This window comes from Triturus cristatus, chromosome 4_2 (genome assembly GCF_964204655.1).
Source record: "Triturus cristatus chromosome 4_2, aTriCri1.1, whole genome shotgun sequence".
NCBI lineage: Eukaryota > Metazoa > Chordata > Amphibia > Caudata > Salamandridae > Triturus > Triturus cristatus.
This window is the reverse complement of record NC_140586.1, coordinates 272,108,121-272,125,850: the sequence shown is the minus strand read 5'-3', so window position 1 is coordinate 272,125,850 and position 17,730 is coordinate 272,108,121. Positions and strand designations below refer to the sequence as shown.

Below are 17,730 nucleotides of genomic sequence, written 5' to 3'. Positions count from 1 at the left end.
ATATATCAGTCTTACAGAGTAGTTAAACTCAGCCTCCACCATGGGGGCTGGACAGTATCATAAAGCAGAAAGAGTGGTGGTGTCATAAGGGCAAGGTTAAACATGGTTAATAAGAGCCTAGATGTATTGCACCCTTACAATACATGATTTTCCATTAAACCAGACGTTACGAGGTAAGTACGAATTGTGGCAGTTGGAGTAGAAGGTACAATGTTTGATGCTCAAGGTTTTTATACCCCTGTAGCCCATCTCACGAGTCAGGTCTAAGAGAGTCTAGGGTGCTTTAGTGAGTTCATACCCTTAGGGAGACTTTCTTCAGTGAAAAGCCTGCCACACCCCTGAGAGGCCCATAAACATTCACTAATGTCTTATATGGATGAAGGAGAAATGACAACACTTCTTCTAATACAGACCCAAAGGAGCTGGGCGAAAAGAGGACAGTGCAGGAGAACCCCACTGCCGATTACTGCTGCTCACCCGACCCTGTGTTGGAAGTGCTCAACCATGAGGTATTGTTAGACTACAACTTCAACATCTTGGTTGGAGCTCTAATGACTGTATCTTGTACTCTTTGATGACAAAATGGAATCCTTATTTAAGTCTTTACAACACCATGTATGGACAAATGTAATCCCCGCTAGCTGATTTTCCTCTGGCTTTGTTTGGATGGTTCTAAAAGATCCGCAGATCTGCACAGGTGCCCAACAAGATTCCACACCGAATACAGACAGCTGCTTTGACTTATGAACCTCAACAAGTGCAACAACTGGAGCACATTAAATGATTGGTCCCACTATCAATATGACCACTCCTCAGAAAGTGATCAACCTACCACACAATTGCTTATATGTGGTATTGAAGTAAGATATAAAATCTCAATCTTCTAGAAGAGCCACGAAAGGCTATGTTATAGGATATATTGCAGTGAGAAAAGGATAGTCCGCTGTAAGCAATCAACTTGTCAAACTAATAATCGATTTACACTTAAAATGCTTGCATTTTCAAAATGATAGTGCATAAGGGGAATAATTACATATAGGTCTCATATTTTGTATCTTTGAACATTTAGCATACTACCACATTCCAAAACACAGCAGTAGCTGGCTGCATTAGACGATACCCAAAATTACAGTTAGATCAGTCTATAATTATGATTACATTCAGTCCTCCACATAAAAGCAATTTAAAATGATAAGACAATCGAAACACATTTAATAGACACATATTTTCTTACAATAAGGTCTGTTAAAAGAATTACACATTTTTCAGCTAAACAGATTGCAGAAAGGTATGAAGTATGAGGTGAAATTTCATTACCCAAGTCTTTGATAAATCTGGAAAGATCCTTTTCAAAAGGGACCATTTTATCTTTAAATCTTTGAACACTCTGTTTTACTAAAGTAGATGACAACATTAGTATTTTGAGAATATATATATATATATTTTTTTTTATTGTTCATCATCAGAAAAATAAAGTATAAACAATTAGTTGCTTGACATATATATCTAATACACCAGAAATCCTTCGAGTAAAGTTTAGTCTCTTAAAATAAACAGCATGATACAATACATAATATAATTATTATAATTCCAGAAAAAGGGAACATTGAGAGATCTGAAAAATCTGAAAGAGGAGGGAGAGAATTGTTTTTTTTTAAATAAATAAATTAATAGTAAAGTAACATAAAAGTAAAAGTCAAGCAATTTCAACACCGCCGACTTTAGTCCTGACAGAGTGAGCATATACCTATCTCTTTTTAGATTAACCATCTAATTTAAGTTTCCATTTTTCAACTGGGGCCCATACCCGTTTCCCAAGTTGGCTTGCATTCACTCCCTTTTTTTCATATAGAGATTTCTCTAGGGTGTAGATAGCTAATAATTTTGAGAGCTATTGTTGAAACGAAGGGGGGTTAGAATCTTTCCATACCGTTGTGATACAAAGCCGGCTCAGCGTCTTTGCAATAAACAAAAATTCTTGATGGGGTACCTCCTGTCCCTCCTTTACCACCCCAAGAACCATAATCTCATTAGTTAACTTAATTGAAATCGCGAGTTCTGCCCTTAGCCCATATAAAGCGATTACCAATCCCCTCTATTTCCTTAAACCAATTATTGGAGAATGCTAAAGGAATTGTACGGAATAAATATAAAATTTTGGGCAAAAACAACATCTTTATAACATTGCAGCGGCCTATGATTGTTAAGCGTAAATTGTCCATCCTATCCAAGTCTAATTTTGCCTTTTTGATTACTGGGGTCAGATTTTCCTCCACTACCTTAGATAGGTCAGATGTTATAGTAACTCCCAAATAAACCGCGGACTCTACAACTTTCTCATCGTTAATCGCAGTAAATTGATTTATAACTATTTGTGTTTTTCCTTGATTTAATTTATACCCTGACAGCAATCCATATTTTTTAGCCTCATTCTCGATTTCCCCTATCACTAATTTTGGTATTGATGATGTAATTGCTAAGTCATCTGCATATCCCAATATTTTGGTCTCATATCCATTCAGCACTATTGGACAGATGTTTTTATTTTTTTCTATGTGTCTAATAAATGAGTCTATATAGCAAGCGAATAGTAGAGGGGAGCAGGGGCATCCTTGCCTGGTCCCACGCTCAATTTTTATTACCTCACTCGACTCCCCCCCCACTCTCAGTCTAATAGTCGGGTTTCTATAAAGGGCTTTTAATGCTCCTATGCTTATTTTCCCAAAATTATATTTATACATTGTTGCCCAAAGAAAACCCCACGAGACCCTATCGAAAGCTTTTTCAGCGTCCAGTAATATTAAGGACATAGGGTCTCGTGAGGCAGTAGTACCATCCAGCAGCGCGAATACCCTTCTGATATGATCGGCGGTGCCCCTCCCTGGTATAAACCCGTGCTGCCAGGGTGAAACTATCTTCCCAATAACCAAGCTCAGTCTGTTTGCCAAGATTTTAGAATAGGCCTTAGTATCGCTATTCATTAAACTGATTGGTCTATATGACCCAGGATCCGTAGAGCTTTTATTCTTTTTTAGAAACACCACCATTGAAGCTTCTCCCCAAGACTCCGGAGGGGCAGCACCGTTCTGTATTATACCCATAAGTCGATTAATGTCTGCTTCTAAGGTTAGAAAAAACTTCTTATAAAATTCTAACGGTATTAAATCGGGTCCCACTGCTTTCCCTGACGGGAGATCCTTAAAGGCTCTTTGTACTTCTTCTGCGGTAAAGTTAATCTCAAGGGAGTTCTTATCTTCCTCTGTAAGCTTATCTAGGGAGGCAGAATCTAGATATTCCTCAATTTCCGCTACATCTGGATCCTCATTATTCTGGCTGTATAATTTCTTATAAAAATTCTGAAATACAGCACAAATTTCCTTTGGTGTTTTTGCTTTTGCCCCTGCCTCCGTAGTCATTTCTGTTATCTGCCCCTGAGTGGCCGCCTGCCGGGTTCTAATTGCTAGGATTCGTCCTACCTGTTCGCTATATTCATGCTGCTCTTCTCTCCTAGCCAAGTCTTTACCAGCTGCCTTTTCAGCATATACTTCACCCACTGCTGCTTTAGCCAGAGCTGTTTTGAGAATATTTATCTCATACAAGGTTCTTAACTGTCTACATTAAGGTGTCACTGAACAAAGATGGCCAGATCCAGGTCCCATGTTCAGGGTATCCACAGTGGAAAAATATACATAATAATAATCTAAATGGGATTCATTTTCATATACATAACTCTTTAGCCCTACAATTAGGCATGGGTCGCGGGTACACTTAAAACCATTTGAGAGCTTTAGTCACACTTGCACTAGTAGCTCTCTATGAGATGCTCAAAAATTGACACATAAGGAACATTTACAAAGAAACTAATCAAAGCTCGGCTAACTTTGAAATTTGACGAACTCTCATTCTTACCTGGGTGGAATGGGCAGATCAGGACACAACTCAGTGGCTTTTGGATCTTTTGCATAATCTGTGTAGTTTAGATTATAAACACACAAAAAGGAACCTATGACAATGACATAAGCCAAAATATGGTGTGTCAGATTATGGTATCACAAAATACTTAAACTCATTGATTCTTGTGAGTAATTAATAACAGCCTGCCAATCTGATTTTTGCTTGCGTGCATATACACAAACCCATACACTACTATATAAAATCGTCTTTTTGAGCAAAATGTATTTATGGTCCATTGCTTCTTCAGTCAATATCAATAGGATTCAAAAGTGTAAATTAGTGTCTATGTATTTTTACTCCCCCCAATTGTGCAAGCTCTGTACATTTACAAATGGGACTACTGATGCATGGATTTACTTATGGCATTTTTAATTTAATAGAATATTTGCACTAATGTTCACTGATGCAAACATTGTAGCCTTATGTGTGTGTTTCATTGAAAAAGTGTGCATTGCGTTCCTGTAGTACTATCGCTGTCTAGCACACTGCCACCTTAAGGGCTCACCAACATACTCTATGACCTCACAAGGCTCACTCTTGAAGATTCTCGAAGAAGTAAGGAAAGTGTCTCTACTTAGCTACTTATTTTTACAAAATGTAATTTAAAAAATTTGGGGGTAAAATCAGAAATATTTTATTTCATCTCTAAAAGTCTTTCAGTGCTCTGAATAATTTGCAATTAACTTGAATTTGTAGCTAGAGCTCACACGCTTAAGCTCTGGCTACTAACATGAGTGTGCAACCTACATGTCACAGAGAACAATTCCAGTGGGGCCGATTTTGCTTCTCATACTTCTGAGGTCGATCGTCAGTTGCAGTCCGCTCAACGTCTGCCCCCTGCGTTCCGTCTGCAGCATTACGATGCAGCGGGCTGAGTCGTAGAGCAGAGGGACCATCGCTGTGCTTCCGACTGGCTCAAGGAGCCCTTCAAAGCGTCGGAAAAGACTGATGGTGGGGGGTCTTGCAGGGGTAGTGTTTTAGGGTAGGGAGAGGACTGGGGGTCGGGGGGTCATGCAGGGTAGTGTTTTCGGTTAGGGAAAGGACTGGGGGTCGGAGGGAGGGTCGGGCAAGGGTAGTGTTTTAGGGTTCAGGGTAGGAAGAGAATTGGGGTCATGCAGGAGAAGTTATTTAGGGTTTAGGGTAGGGAAAGGATTGGGGGTCGGGGGTTGTGCAGGGGTAGTGATTTAGGGTAGGGAAAGGATTGGGGTCAGGGGTTTAGGAAAGGGCAAGTGCTGGGGTCGGTGGGGTCATGCAGGGGTGGTGATTTAGGGTAGGGCAAGATAGTGTTACTTACCTTAAACACTTTTACCAAGTGTATGACTTTACCACGCATGCCTCTGCGTTGTAATGGCATGCTTAGTAAAGGCATATGCGTGGTAAAAGAATGCGTTGTAATAGTAGGTCATTGTATGCGTACTAGCATAATAATACCTGTGTTGTAATGGCACATGTGGTATTAGTATGCGTAGTTACGTCACGCATCCTTCCATGAGATTTACTGGGCACACGAAGACCTCTGCAGCAGGGACATTAACCCCATAACATATTTTAAAATGCAGAATTTGCAGCCAATTAAGCAGAACAGATATCCTGTTGTTCTCCTTGTCACCAAATTCTTTGTGGAAGAGTTAAAAAAAAATGCATTAGATGAGGCCCAGGTTTCGCATCTGGGTTGTGCCATTTTTTTGGCACAACCCTGACGCAAAAGCTAATTTGTTAAACCTCGTAGTGCGCTTAAACGTACTCATGATAGACCTTCAAAACAATATGTGTGAGGCATTAATATCTGAAGGCACTTCTTTGATGTCACTTCCTGTGAGATCACTTCATGCCACATGTGATGTAACCGCCATGACGTAATGTGCTGTGATGTCACGCACCATGATATTACTTGCATACTGCCCAACTTGGTTAGGTCCCCCACTTTTATTTTGATGACTTGTGCCCTGCCCACGAGTACCAAGCATCCCCAGCCATTCCTAGTTGCATATCTAACCCAAACCTTGCACAATATCCATCGTAAGGTAACAGTATGCAATGTTTGGGATATTGTGTTTTGTTTGGTATTATAAGGTGGTTTACTAATAATGAGTGATACTACTTTTAACATCAAATATGTAAGTGACTGTGTGTATCCGTGTGTGAGTGGGTGTCTGAGTTGCAATATGGTTGTGCGAGTGGCTGTATGGGTGTGTGAGTAGGGGTGTGGTTGAGTAAGTGGCTGTATTGGTGAGTGGGTGTGTCAGTGGCTGTATAGATGGGTGAGTAGGCATCTGAATGACTGTATGAGTGAGTGACTGGGTGTGTAAGTATATGGTTGTGTGAGTGTGCGAGTGGCTGTATGGGTGTGTGAGTAGGGGTGTGGTTGAGTAAGTGGCTGTATTGGTGAGTGGGTGTGTCAGTGGCTGTATAGATGGGTGAGTAGGCATCTGAATGGCTGTATGAGTGAGTGACTGGGTGTGTAAGTATATGGTTGTGTGAGTGTGCGAGTGGCTGTATGGGTTTGTGAGTAGGGGTGTGGTTGAGTAAGTGGCTGTATTGGTGAGTGGGTGTGTCAGTGGCTGTATAGATGGGCGAGTAGGCATCTGAATGGCTGTATGAGTGAGTGACTGGGTGTGTAAGTATGCTGTATGGGTGAGTGAGTGGCTCTTTGTGTGGGAGTTTGGTTAAGGGAGTTGATGTGTGAGTGGCTGTATTAGAGAGTATGTGTCTGTGATTGACTGTATGGGTGAGTGGGTGGATATGTGAGTACTTGTTTGGATGCGTGAATGGTTATGTAAGTGGTTGTGTGGGTGAGTCTGTAATTGGTTGTATGGATGAGTCAGTGGTTGTGTTGAGAGGCTGTATGGGTGAATTAGGTGGGTGTGTAGTAGCTGATTGGGTGAGTGAGTGGCTGTGTAAGTGGATGTATGAGTGAGTGAGTGGGTGTGTCACTGGCTCTATGGATGAATAAGTGAATGTCCGAGTACTTGTATGGGTAGGTGAATGGGTAAATGATTGATTTTGTGGGTGTCAGAGTACCTGATGGTATGAGTGGTTCTGTGGATGATGTCATCAGTGATGTCACTGATCATGTCATGAGTGATGTAACATGTGAGGTCATAAGCAGTGCATTGCAGGGGCTTAAGTTCTAGTTAGTTCAGGTAACTATAGCTGCTGAATTTCTATAGTTTTGTATGAGTGAAACCTGAACCTGTAGCCTTTGTTTTCTTTAGTGAATTTCTAAGGTTGTGTAAAATTTGATTTCCTAGCTATACTGTCCCTATAACCATTGGTTTTTTAAAGTGAATTTTCAAGAATTTTTTTTAGCTAGTAGTCGTGTTAGAGCGGTGGAGAAAGGGAGGCCTCTGACCAGTTCTCAGCAATCCAGCTGTGTGGGACTTACTGGAGGTAACAGGATGAGGTCTTGGCCCCCAAGGACCCTCAGCATCCAAGATGACATCATCCCCCAAACAGTAGTGCGCTGGGAGGCACATTTGCAGAGTGGTGGAAAAAGTGGGCGGAACCTCCAACGACCTCTCAACAATCCCGCTGTGTTGGACTTACTGGAGGTAACAGAAGTGGTTGTTGGACCCCAAGGACCCTCAGGAGTCAAGGGAAACTCGTACACCAACCAGCAGTGCACCAGGAGATGCGTTTGCAGAGTGGTGGAGAACGTGGTGGGGCCTCTCACAAGCACTCAGCAATCCCACTGTGTAGGACTTACTAGAAGTAACAGGAGGGGTTTTTGGCCCCCAAGGAACCTCAGCATCTAAGGGGACTTCATCCCCCAAATAGTAGTGCATCAGGCGGCGTGTTTGTATAGTGGTGGAGAAAGGGAGTGGGGCCTTGGATCACCTCTCAGCAACCCCGATGTGTGGGACTAACTGGAGGTAACAGGAGGGTTGTTGGTCCCCAAGGACCATCACCAGCCAAGGGGACTTTATCCCCCAACAAGTTGTGCGCCAGGAGGCCGCTTTGCAAAGTGGTTCAGAAAGGGGGTGGGGCTTCCGGGGACTTTCCCTGGGAGGCAGCTTTCTTTTTTTTTTATTAGGGGGCGCACGCGGCACCCCTCCCTGGGTCGATTTCTGCTCCAGGAACCCTACCCTAACCCTATCCTCTCTGCCTTTTTTTTTAATGGGGAAGGGGGGGCTAATTTTTATCTGGGGAGTCCTTCCCCCAGGGCTTGCCCATATACTAATGGGGAGAGGAGCCACGTGGGCTCGGTCCCTGGGCCGATTTTGGCCCCAGGAACCCATCCCCAGGGCCTGGCTATATGCAAATGGATAGGGGGTCTGCACTGCCCCCCCCTCCCCCAGCCTGTTTTGGCCCGTTGACCCCATCCCCCGGTGCCTGATGTCTTTAATCTGGGTACCCTTGTCCCATCCAGGGCAACCAGTTACCTCCATTGGGGCTGTGGCGGGAGCCTCAAGGCCCCTGCGGTCCCTGCTAGCTTGCCGCCTCCTGCGGTGAGCCGGCATTGCTTTGACACAAAGGGAGCTGCTAAACATGCAGCTCCCTGTGTGTCAAAGCAATTGTTTCCTCTGTTTCTCTGCCTGCATCTCTGCGGGTAGGGAAACAGACGAAACCTCAGCTCTCAGCAAATGGTAGCAGTTTAACAGTTCCTTTTTGCTGACACCAGAGTGTTAGCTCTGGCTTGGCAGGAGCTGTCAAAGTGCCCACCAAGTCAGATCAAATTGCTATGTCCCGGGGTGGGCAACCTGGTACATAGCAGGTGCTGGCCCTGGGTGGTGGGGGTCCCCAGGGCCATGATTGACTCCAGGAGGAGGGCCCGAGTGACCCCCCTTCCTTCTTATATTTGCCCCGGGGAGGTGGTGGTCCCCGGGGCATCCACCCCCACATCATAACTTTTATTAAAAGCCCTACTCCCCCGCATTTATTTAACAACATTTCCCCGCATAATTAAACAAAAGTGCCCTGGTGAGGTGGCCGTTCCTGGGGCCTTTACCAACCTTTAAAGGGGGGCCCCTTACACCACCTCCTTTATGTTTATACTGCCCTCATGCCCCCGGATTTGGCTTCCTTACAAAGATCCGTGTGAGCTCACGCTTTTTTTTCCAATTTTGCCACAAATCTGTGGATCCACCCACAATTTCACACCAAAATTGATTTACATTTTTTTTGTAACCTTAGGTGGGGTCCATATGGGGCCCCACCACCAGCTTTAGGGATCAGAGCAGCCCTACCTTGCCCCCCCCCTTATTTTTAAAGTTTTTTGTTGGACTCAGCTTAAGCCGAGTCCCAAGATGGCTGCCAACACTTCCTGGTTAAAGTGTTGGTAGCAAATCAGATTTCAATAAGGGGACTACCAGATCAGCAGAGGATCCAGGTCCCTATATATACAAATTTGGATTTCTCTTAAAGTTTCCAAAACTAATGAAGATTTACACCAAATTAGAAAAAGCACGATCTGTGGACCAAAAGTCAGCTTTCTGCCAAATTTGGTGTAATTACGTCCAGCAGTTCAGTCTGTAGTCATGTTTAACAGTCCTATGGGAATTAACATGGGGAAAACGCTTTTTGGGATCCCACTCTTTTCTTGGCCCCCGCTTGACAAACCACCCCAAAACTTTCTACATAGCAGCAGAAGTAACATGCAAATTTATGGGGAAAATTTCATGAAGATTCATCAGCCGGCGTTAAAGATATAGGCAACTGAAAGTCCCCTTTTTGATGGAAACTAGGTCCTAACTATAGCTACTTACTGACGACCACCAGTATGTAATATATATCATGTGCCCAAGAGATATATACATACATACACCATGTGACCAAGACGGAGTGAGATCGAAATGCGTTATTTTTTCTTATGCCACATTAAGTGTGAAAAGCAAGCACTGACTGTACTGACTCATCTTGTTTCGTCTGGACGTGGGAAGCCTACTTGAAACTGTTGTGCAATATCAATAATATCTATATATCAGTCTATAATGCACTAAAAAGATCTACTAAAATGCCCTTGAATTCTTATGTAAGATCTGCACCATTTAAACCGTAGTATGTGTCTTTGTTTATCTTTCATCAGTAGACAAATCACTCTATAAATGTGCAAGCCAACAGTGTTTGCTCATGACGTGGTACTTCAGGATGACACTATGTGGGACAAATGAAGTGATTGTTGCATAGATATGGAACGGCGTATATTTATTGGCAAGACAAGGGTGCTGCTCGTGGTAGTTGTGGTAACTGCTCTGGTGTCCTTGTAGTTTTCACCACTTTCCAGCAGTATGTGGGGGATTTTAAATAAGTTTTGAGCAGCAGCATGAAAGTGAACCCAATCATACAGGCATAGTCTTTCATTTATGCAAACATACAATCATATACAAATGCACATGTACAGTTTAACACATTTCATTGTAAAGGGTGTTCTATTCTACGTTAAAAGCATGACATCCTACAAACAATGAACAGTAAACAACCAAGAAAAAGGCACAATATGCTTAAGCAAAATAAATTACAGACATGCAAGCAAAGTAGAAAGGTTATACAATTTCAAGCTAAAGAAAGCCGTACTAAAGGAAGCCGTACTAAAGGAAGCCGTACTTGCAGATAAAGATGCTCAGGTCGTACTGTGAAAGGTGAAATCCAGAACAGTAAATGAAGACATCTCACTGTAAGAATAATTACCTCTAGTCTATGCGCGTTGTTGCTGCAGAGGAGCGAACACTCATTTTGTAAATTTACAGTCTGCACACTACAGGAGTGTGTGCTGAATAAATGAACAATTCAACTAAAAAAAAGTATTGACAGCATTAAATAAATGTATTTAAATCAAAAATATACCCCCTCTATCAGCTCTGTCTGTGCACAGGCAAAGCGTTCCTGGGCAGGCAGTGTCAAAGTAAGCATGGAAGACAGACTGTGAAACAGAAATTCTAACTTGAACAATACATCAGTGGATGAAGGCATCACACAGGACTTCAGTGTCCATCACACTGTTAGACAATATTCTTTCGGAGCCATTCTCGTCTTTGATGCAGCCCTCTTTGCTTTAATATCTATGGGCTGTGAAAAAGTAAGCCCAGACATGTGCAGTGGGCTGCCTTTTATTGCCTGGCTCTGCTCATGCTCCATACGGGGAAAAAACAGACAGGTACTTTTAGTATTGCAAGATCGAGGCAATGAATTTTAACTTTGTAAAGTAGAGGGGCGGGGCCCCTGCGCCGTAGAACAGAAACCAACGCTGGGTCCAATATTTATACCTGGTGCCAGCCTTTGAAGTAGGGGAATTCCATATGCTACTACAACATGTGTTTATAGAAAGTTCTTCCCTTCTCCCGTCAAGGCTCCAAGAAGTCTGGGGTTACAAAAGACTAATGTCAGATTTGTTTGTGTGTGCTGGAGACTCACACTTTGATGTGCAGGTGGGGCACGGCACAGCTCCACCCCCAGCCATCCTGGCAGGATGGCTCATTCTGCCAACACCTACTGCCTTTTGTGTCACTGCCTGGAAGGAATACACAAACCCCAACAGCCATGTAACTGAGGACACTGGCAGAAGACACAAATGGTTAGGACAAGAAAATGCCAACTTTCTTAAAGTGCCATTTACAAAACTGTGACTTAAAATCCAACTATACTCTCAAATGAAATATAATTTTAAATAGCCTTTAATGGTAAACACCATATAGCTGATTTCTCCCATTCAAACGTTATCACTTATTAAATGTAATAAGATAATCCAGTGTTAGTCAATGGGAGAAATAGGCCTTGTAGTATCGAAAAATGACTTTAGGACATGCAGAAATTAAACCCACATGTCTTCCTTTTTAAAACTAAAATCCACCCTGCCCTATGGGCTTTTAGGGCCTACGTTAGAGGTGATTTATAAGGAATAAAAAGGAAGGTTTAAGCCTGGCAAATGGTTTTTTTTGCCTGGTCAAAATGACAGTTTAAAATTGCACTACAGGCTGCAATCTCAGACCGGAGACATGTTTAAAAAAAGGCGGCATTATTGGGTGGCACAGTGAGTGCTGCAGGCCCACTAGCAGCATTTTATTTACAGGCCCTGGGTGCACGTATAACAATTTACTAGGGACGTACAAGTAAGTCAAATGTACTAATCAGGTAGATTCCAACTGTACCCTCTTTAGAGGGAGAGCACATGCACTTTTCCACTGGTTAGCAGGGAGAACGTTCGGAGTCCTAATACCAACAAAAACTGCTTCAGCACCAGAAGGCAAAAAAGCTGGGGGAGATCCCTCCAAAAAAAGCCATGTGCAACAACTGCTCTTACAATTAAACCAGTCAGAGGCAAAAATCTAGCATGCGTATTCTTGTTTTTTTAACAGATTTACACAAAAGTGGACAGTATAAGTGCAAACATTTTAGGAAATTTACAAAATCAAAGTACTTTTTTGCATCTTCCTTCGCAGCATTTGCTACTTACCATTATTTTTGGCAAACAACTGGACTTCCTCCAAGGAACTGAGTTGCTTCTGAGGGCAGCTAGACACACACAATGCTGTGGAATTTATCTTTAGGTTTCTGATTTCCATACGGCATGAGTTTAAGAAAAAAACATGTCTAAAATGAAAGACAAAAAATATACAAAAATGAAATGTGTTCTATTGCTGCTTCAACAATTAACACGAATATTCAATGATAAAATTGGAAACTAATCACAAAAGTTATTTTAAAATTTGAGTGAGCAACATAACTACACCTGTGAAGGCGAGAGGCTTCACCCATAATGAAGGCGGTCTAAGGTCTCTAAATTAATCAAGGAACGTTTTTGCCACCAAGTTCATGTAGTCTGTTTTCCCAGATAGGAGATATCACGCTGAAGGGATTAGCATTCTCCAGAATGCTTCATTTGTTGCTGTGTAGGACTGTCCTTACCACAGATGACCAGTGAGTGAAAAAGGAAGGATAACTGCTCCACAGCCAGGGGCCGGGCATTCTCTGAGGCTGGACTGTAACACAGGCCCTTGCAGTGCACAGGGCCCTCCAACCCTTCAGGTGCCCCCAAACCCTTTAAGGGGGCCCTACTCAGCCCCAGGGCAATGAATATCTGAGATATTGGATACTCAGCCTCCCTCATCACATTCTACACTTGTGCTCCACCATTTTATGTTATGCCACTGCTCAAGTCCCACCCCTTAGGATAGAGTATCCAGAAGTGGGAAAACAACAGTGTTTTGCTCTAGGGTGGTGCTCCTGAATAACTCCGAGAGTGGCAGTGGGAACGTTCCCTACTGTTGCACAGTGCCACTACACCTTTTTAGAAGAATTGTATGTCATGTAAGTCAACCAATAGAACATCTCTACACATCCCTACGTAAAACACGCATAGCAAAGGTGATCAACACTTTTGGGAGGCTTTATCTAGGTCAGGATTTCACGATAACCATAGACTTCATAAATCAGCTAAATAGATGAATAAAATGGACATCCAACTTTACTGCCACAACAGTCCCTTAGCATGGCTGCAATTAAATATTCACATTTTGGAACGAAGGACCACTTGTAATGGAAAGGTGGAGTCGACCCTTCAAAATTATTTAAGGATAGATATCACTATGAAAGACCTTCAGCATCCAAATCTAAAACTGCTAGAGATCTGAAACTATTCTGCGTAGGAGCAAGTTGAATAAATGATGATCACTGATTGTGTAGGGAGGGTTATCTATAGCCAGATATTTTGTATGCAAAATGTATTTGATGGAGTTAAATAGAAGACACAAGATTGGCCAAATTTATCAAACAAATGGAAAAGCATTGGGTGAACCAGGGCAGGCAAATGTGGCATCCGTAGAGCATACAATGGTTAGGGTCACGCACTTACAATGCTGAGGTCTCATTTGAATAGATGTATTTAAGGCGAAGAGACCGAACTCATGATAGGACAATTGCTTCTTGGTATTTATGGTCTAGCTTGACAGCACAGCTGCCACCAGACAATTAATTGAGCATCGCTACATTGGGGCTTTGGCTGCGCCCACATGTTGGGAGCCGGGAGGACATGTTTCGATTGGGTGAAAATTGTGTGCTTCCATAAAAAAGTGCTTGCCCTCAACGCAGCTTTGACATTTTGTTTTTTCTCCAGCAGTCTACTCTGGAACTTGAAGGGACACACACATGACATTGGAATATTATTAAACTCCCCTAGATAACTAGATAATTAATGTAGTTTTTCTCATGTAGCAACACAGATGTGAGGAGTGCAGTCATTAACCTACATAGATTTTTTAGGTCTGGCTTGACAGTGCAAGTGTCACCTGACCTTTAAATCTACACCAATACTATTCTACAGTTATTTACTTCCACACAGATACATATCTGTTCCCGTGCTATTTACTTGTAATGCAGCACATTACCATACAACATTCCTTTAAAGCCAGACCTATTGGCATTGGCAAAGCTTGTTCACGGTGTTGCCATTTCTATTGCAGAAACCACGAATTCCTCAAAGAATGGCCGCTTTCTTGAGCACTGCAATCTACATGGTGTTAATGGCCTATACAATGAGGAACCCTATGACTCCCTTTTTAAACATTATTCCAATGTTATCCCGTACACCAAATAAAAAAGTAAAAATGCCAATTAACGTAGCAAAGGAAACTGCATTCTCAATTTAGCCACTATATAATATTTAAGTTTTTTTGGGCTCCTGGAGTTATAGTATTTATGACTGAAGGTGGACTAAAGGATTTCAGTGGCAGTCGTGGGTTGTAAAATAAAAGAAATTCGTATACTGTGCTTACCCTTGGGATGTTCCCAACAGCCTATAGCAACAGACTCTCATTCATAGCGTATCAATCCTGTCGGGGCATGGTACTGTAACTCTGTATGCTTAGGTATCCATCTTGGAATTACTGAGGGACGATCCAGGCCAAGTTAGAAGGACCACTGACTGTGTTTAGTACTGCAACTTAGATCATATCCATGTCAATTTATTTCGTGTCAATAAGCTGAAAGTCTAGTAAGAGCAAAAGTGTGGTAGCCTTATTGTAAGGCCCTGGCCAGAACATAAGACATGCCTTTTAAAGAGAGTTAAAGAAGTGTTTAGGGGCGCGTGGTGATGCCTGCTGCTAATTATCAAGCTTACACGGCTTGGATGAACTGTAAAAACACCTATTACGTGTGTGAAAAAATAAAAGCGAAAATGGTGGGGAGCTAGAAAATTGAATTAAAAGAAACTGAGATTCCCAGGATTTTAAGAAATAGAGGAAGACGAAGTAGAAATGACTGACATGTATAATTTCCATCTGCTACTGAAGTTAAGAAAATGAAAGACTCAATAAGTCTGGGCTATGATTTGTGCTAAGTTTCTTAAAAACACAGACGTGCTATAAATAGGTGTTTAGCAAAGATCTCGAAGAATATCTCACCATCGTTAGCATATCGATTTAGGCAGCACACTTTCACATTTTTACCTCCTAATAATATATAACGTTCAACCCTTATAAGCTAGCAGGATGGCTCAGTGAGTTAAATGGCTCAGTGAGTTAATGCTCACCCCGCTGACATATGGAGTGATCTAAAGTTCACAATTTTGAATCCCGCATAAGCAGACTCGCCATTCTATCCTCCGGAGGTGAGTAAATAGATTTTATTAATAACTATTAAATTGGGTAATAGTAACATTTATAGAGTTAATACTAGAATAAGGTCACATTTACGTATTTTCGTATATTATATATAAACTATAAACACATCATGGAAAAAAGTACTTCATTTTGATTTTGAATACTAAATGAAGTTGAAAACACGACTAGCAAATGCCCTATACAGGCAGAACCTGCCTCTTCTCTTCCTGGTTTCCTTTTTAGGTCTCGCGACCTGCATTGCACTGCGCAGCAGTGCTCGCGCAGGCAAGAGTCCTTTTGTCTGGGGTTCAGAAATGGCCCCTGAAATCGCACACGCTTGTGCGTGTGCGATTCCTTTTGTGCTACCTCATTGGCCTTTGTGTGCGTCTTTTTATAAAAGACTGCACGCAATTGGCCAAAGGCGGGCGCGTTGCTCCGCCCACGGCCTATTGTTGTCTATTACGCGCTTGGTGCGCGTAATAGACACCAATAGGCCATGTGGTTTCAATTATCGTGCCCAGACACGGGCGCGATAATTGAAAGCACATCTCGTTTATGAATGATAGGGGGAAGCTGTGAATGGAGCTGGCGGGTTCACACGGTGATTGGTTCCGGCGCAGCCTGCCCAGGCGAGCCCTATGCTCCCAGTGGCTCGGGCGTCCTGCACAGGGGTTTCCATTCACAAAGTCTGTTCAGACAAAGGGCGGGGGTCAGAGGGGGGAAAGAGAAACAAACGGACCAACCCCGGCAGGCTCAGCTCTCCCGGGCCAAGAAGTGGCTGAAGGAGCGAGATAAACAAGTCCACCGCCAATTGCTCTTCCAGCCTGCAGAGGGATCCAGGTGAGGTGGGGGCCGGAGCGGGAGCTTCGTGTGCGCTACAGACGTTGGGGAGCAAGAGGGTACCCCGCATGATTAATATTGCTTTTACGTGGCCAGCCCCGTCCGACCCGCGTCTGGTCCCCCCTTCCTTAGCTGCATTGGAAGTTTGTGCGACTGTGCTGGGCTCACAGAGGCCCACGGCAGCGCAGGCTGCAGCCGTGGGGAGAGTGTTCGAGGGGCGCGTGCATGGCTCAGATATAGGGAAAGGAGCACAGTGCATTGCAAATTAAGCACAGCTGCGACGTTCCCAGGAGATGGTGCATTTGAAATTGGAGGCGTGGAGGGGCTGCGAGGAACCTCGGAGGTCATGCATAATGGGGTATCTAAGAATCGGGGGTAGTTTAGCATGACTGTAGCATGTAATTCTTAAGCTAAAGAAAGTAGTCGAGAAGCTTGAAAAGTAGCTTAGAATACAATACACATAGGGTGGTGGCGCTTATAAACTTTAGAAGGACGCTTTACCAACGAAATGGAAGCGAGTTATCCAAGTGTTTTGCGCGTTGGGGCCAGTTGAACATCAGAGGGGGCCCAATGCATTTTTCGAGGACGTGGTGCGCTCGGGGCAATTCTATGAAATAAGGGCACTCAGCAGACAAAATCAGATGTGACATCGCATTTGGCGCACGTCAAGAGCATGAAGAACGCGCTTAAAATGTGCCTCCAACCCACCAAAAAAGGACTTAGGTGGACACCATTCTCATGTAGAGGGCCAAATTAATGTGCCCTGTTTCTTTCACTTTACGGTGTGCCAAAATAACATGAAAGGGTTTAGAGATTGCTTTACGATCCAATTCGATTTTTTGTTGTTGCCCAATTAAACAGCTGCCAGATCAAATGGAAGGCCCTATGTAACTTCCTGGTCCGTCTCTCAGAGCGCCCACGTCAGACCAGCCCCACACACATTTCCCTAGCTTTAGTGACACGGGCACCCACCCCCTGGCATGTATTAATCCCTGTTTGCTCACAATGGCGTATTATGCATTTTTAAAGTGGGGTTTGTTTTATAAGTTAGAACTCCTCTCCCCCATGCTTGTCCCCCCTCTCCCTGTCTGGAAAAGTGTCTCTTGCCTTTGGCAGCAAGCAGATGTTTTTGTATGTGCTGGCAAATTTGCACATCCCATTTCCCCCTCCCATCCCCCAAGCCCCCTCCTCCTCTCTGTGATCAATGCAGCTAATTGCACTCAGCTCCTTGTGTGGTTGTGTGGTTGTGTGTGGTTACACATCACATAATTACACTGTATTCAATACAACATAAATACACTCCACATACCACTCAGTATTACATAATTGCACGTCACATAATTATACTCTACTTAATGCAAGATAAATACACTCCACACAATACCACTCTGTGCCACATAATAAC

At 43.1% G+C, this 17,730-nt stretch overlaps 1 protein-coding gene across 1 annotated transcript in view; it reads right to left on the bottom strand.

Annotated features, from left to right (window-relative positions):
• Positions 1-17,730, bottom strand: part of SLC44A3 (solute carrier family 44 member 3) — a 459,235-nt gene that overhangs the window by 294,723 nt on the left and 146,782 nt on the right. The window contains exons 4-5 of the mRNA XM_085601492.1: positions 12,344-12,480; positions 3,910-4,003 (exon numbers count right to left, since the gene is read on the bottom strand). Coding sequence (XP_085457618.1) covers positions 3,910-4,003; positions 12,344-12,480 — 231 coding nt within the window. The remainder of the gene's footprint in view (positions 1-3,909; positions 4,004-12,343; positions 12,481-17,730) is intronic.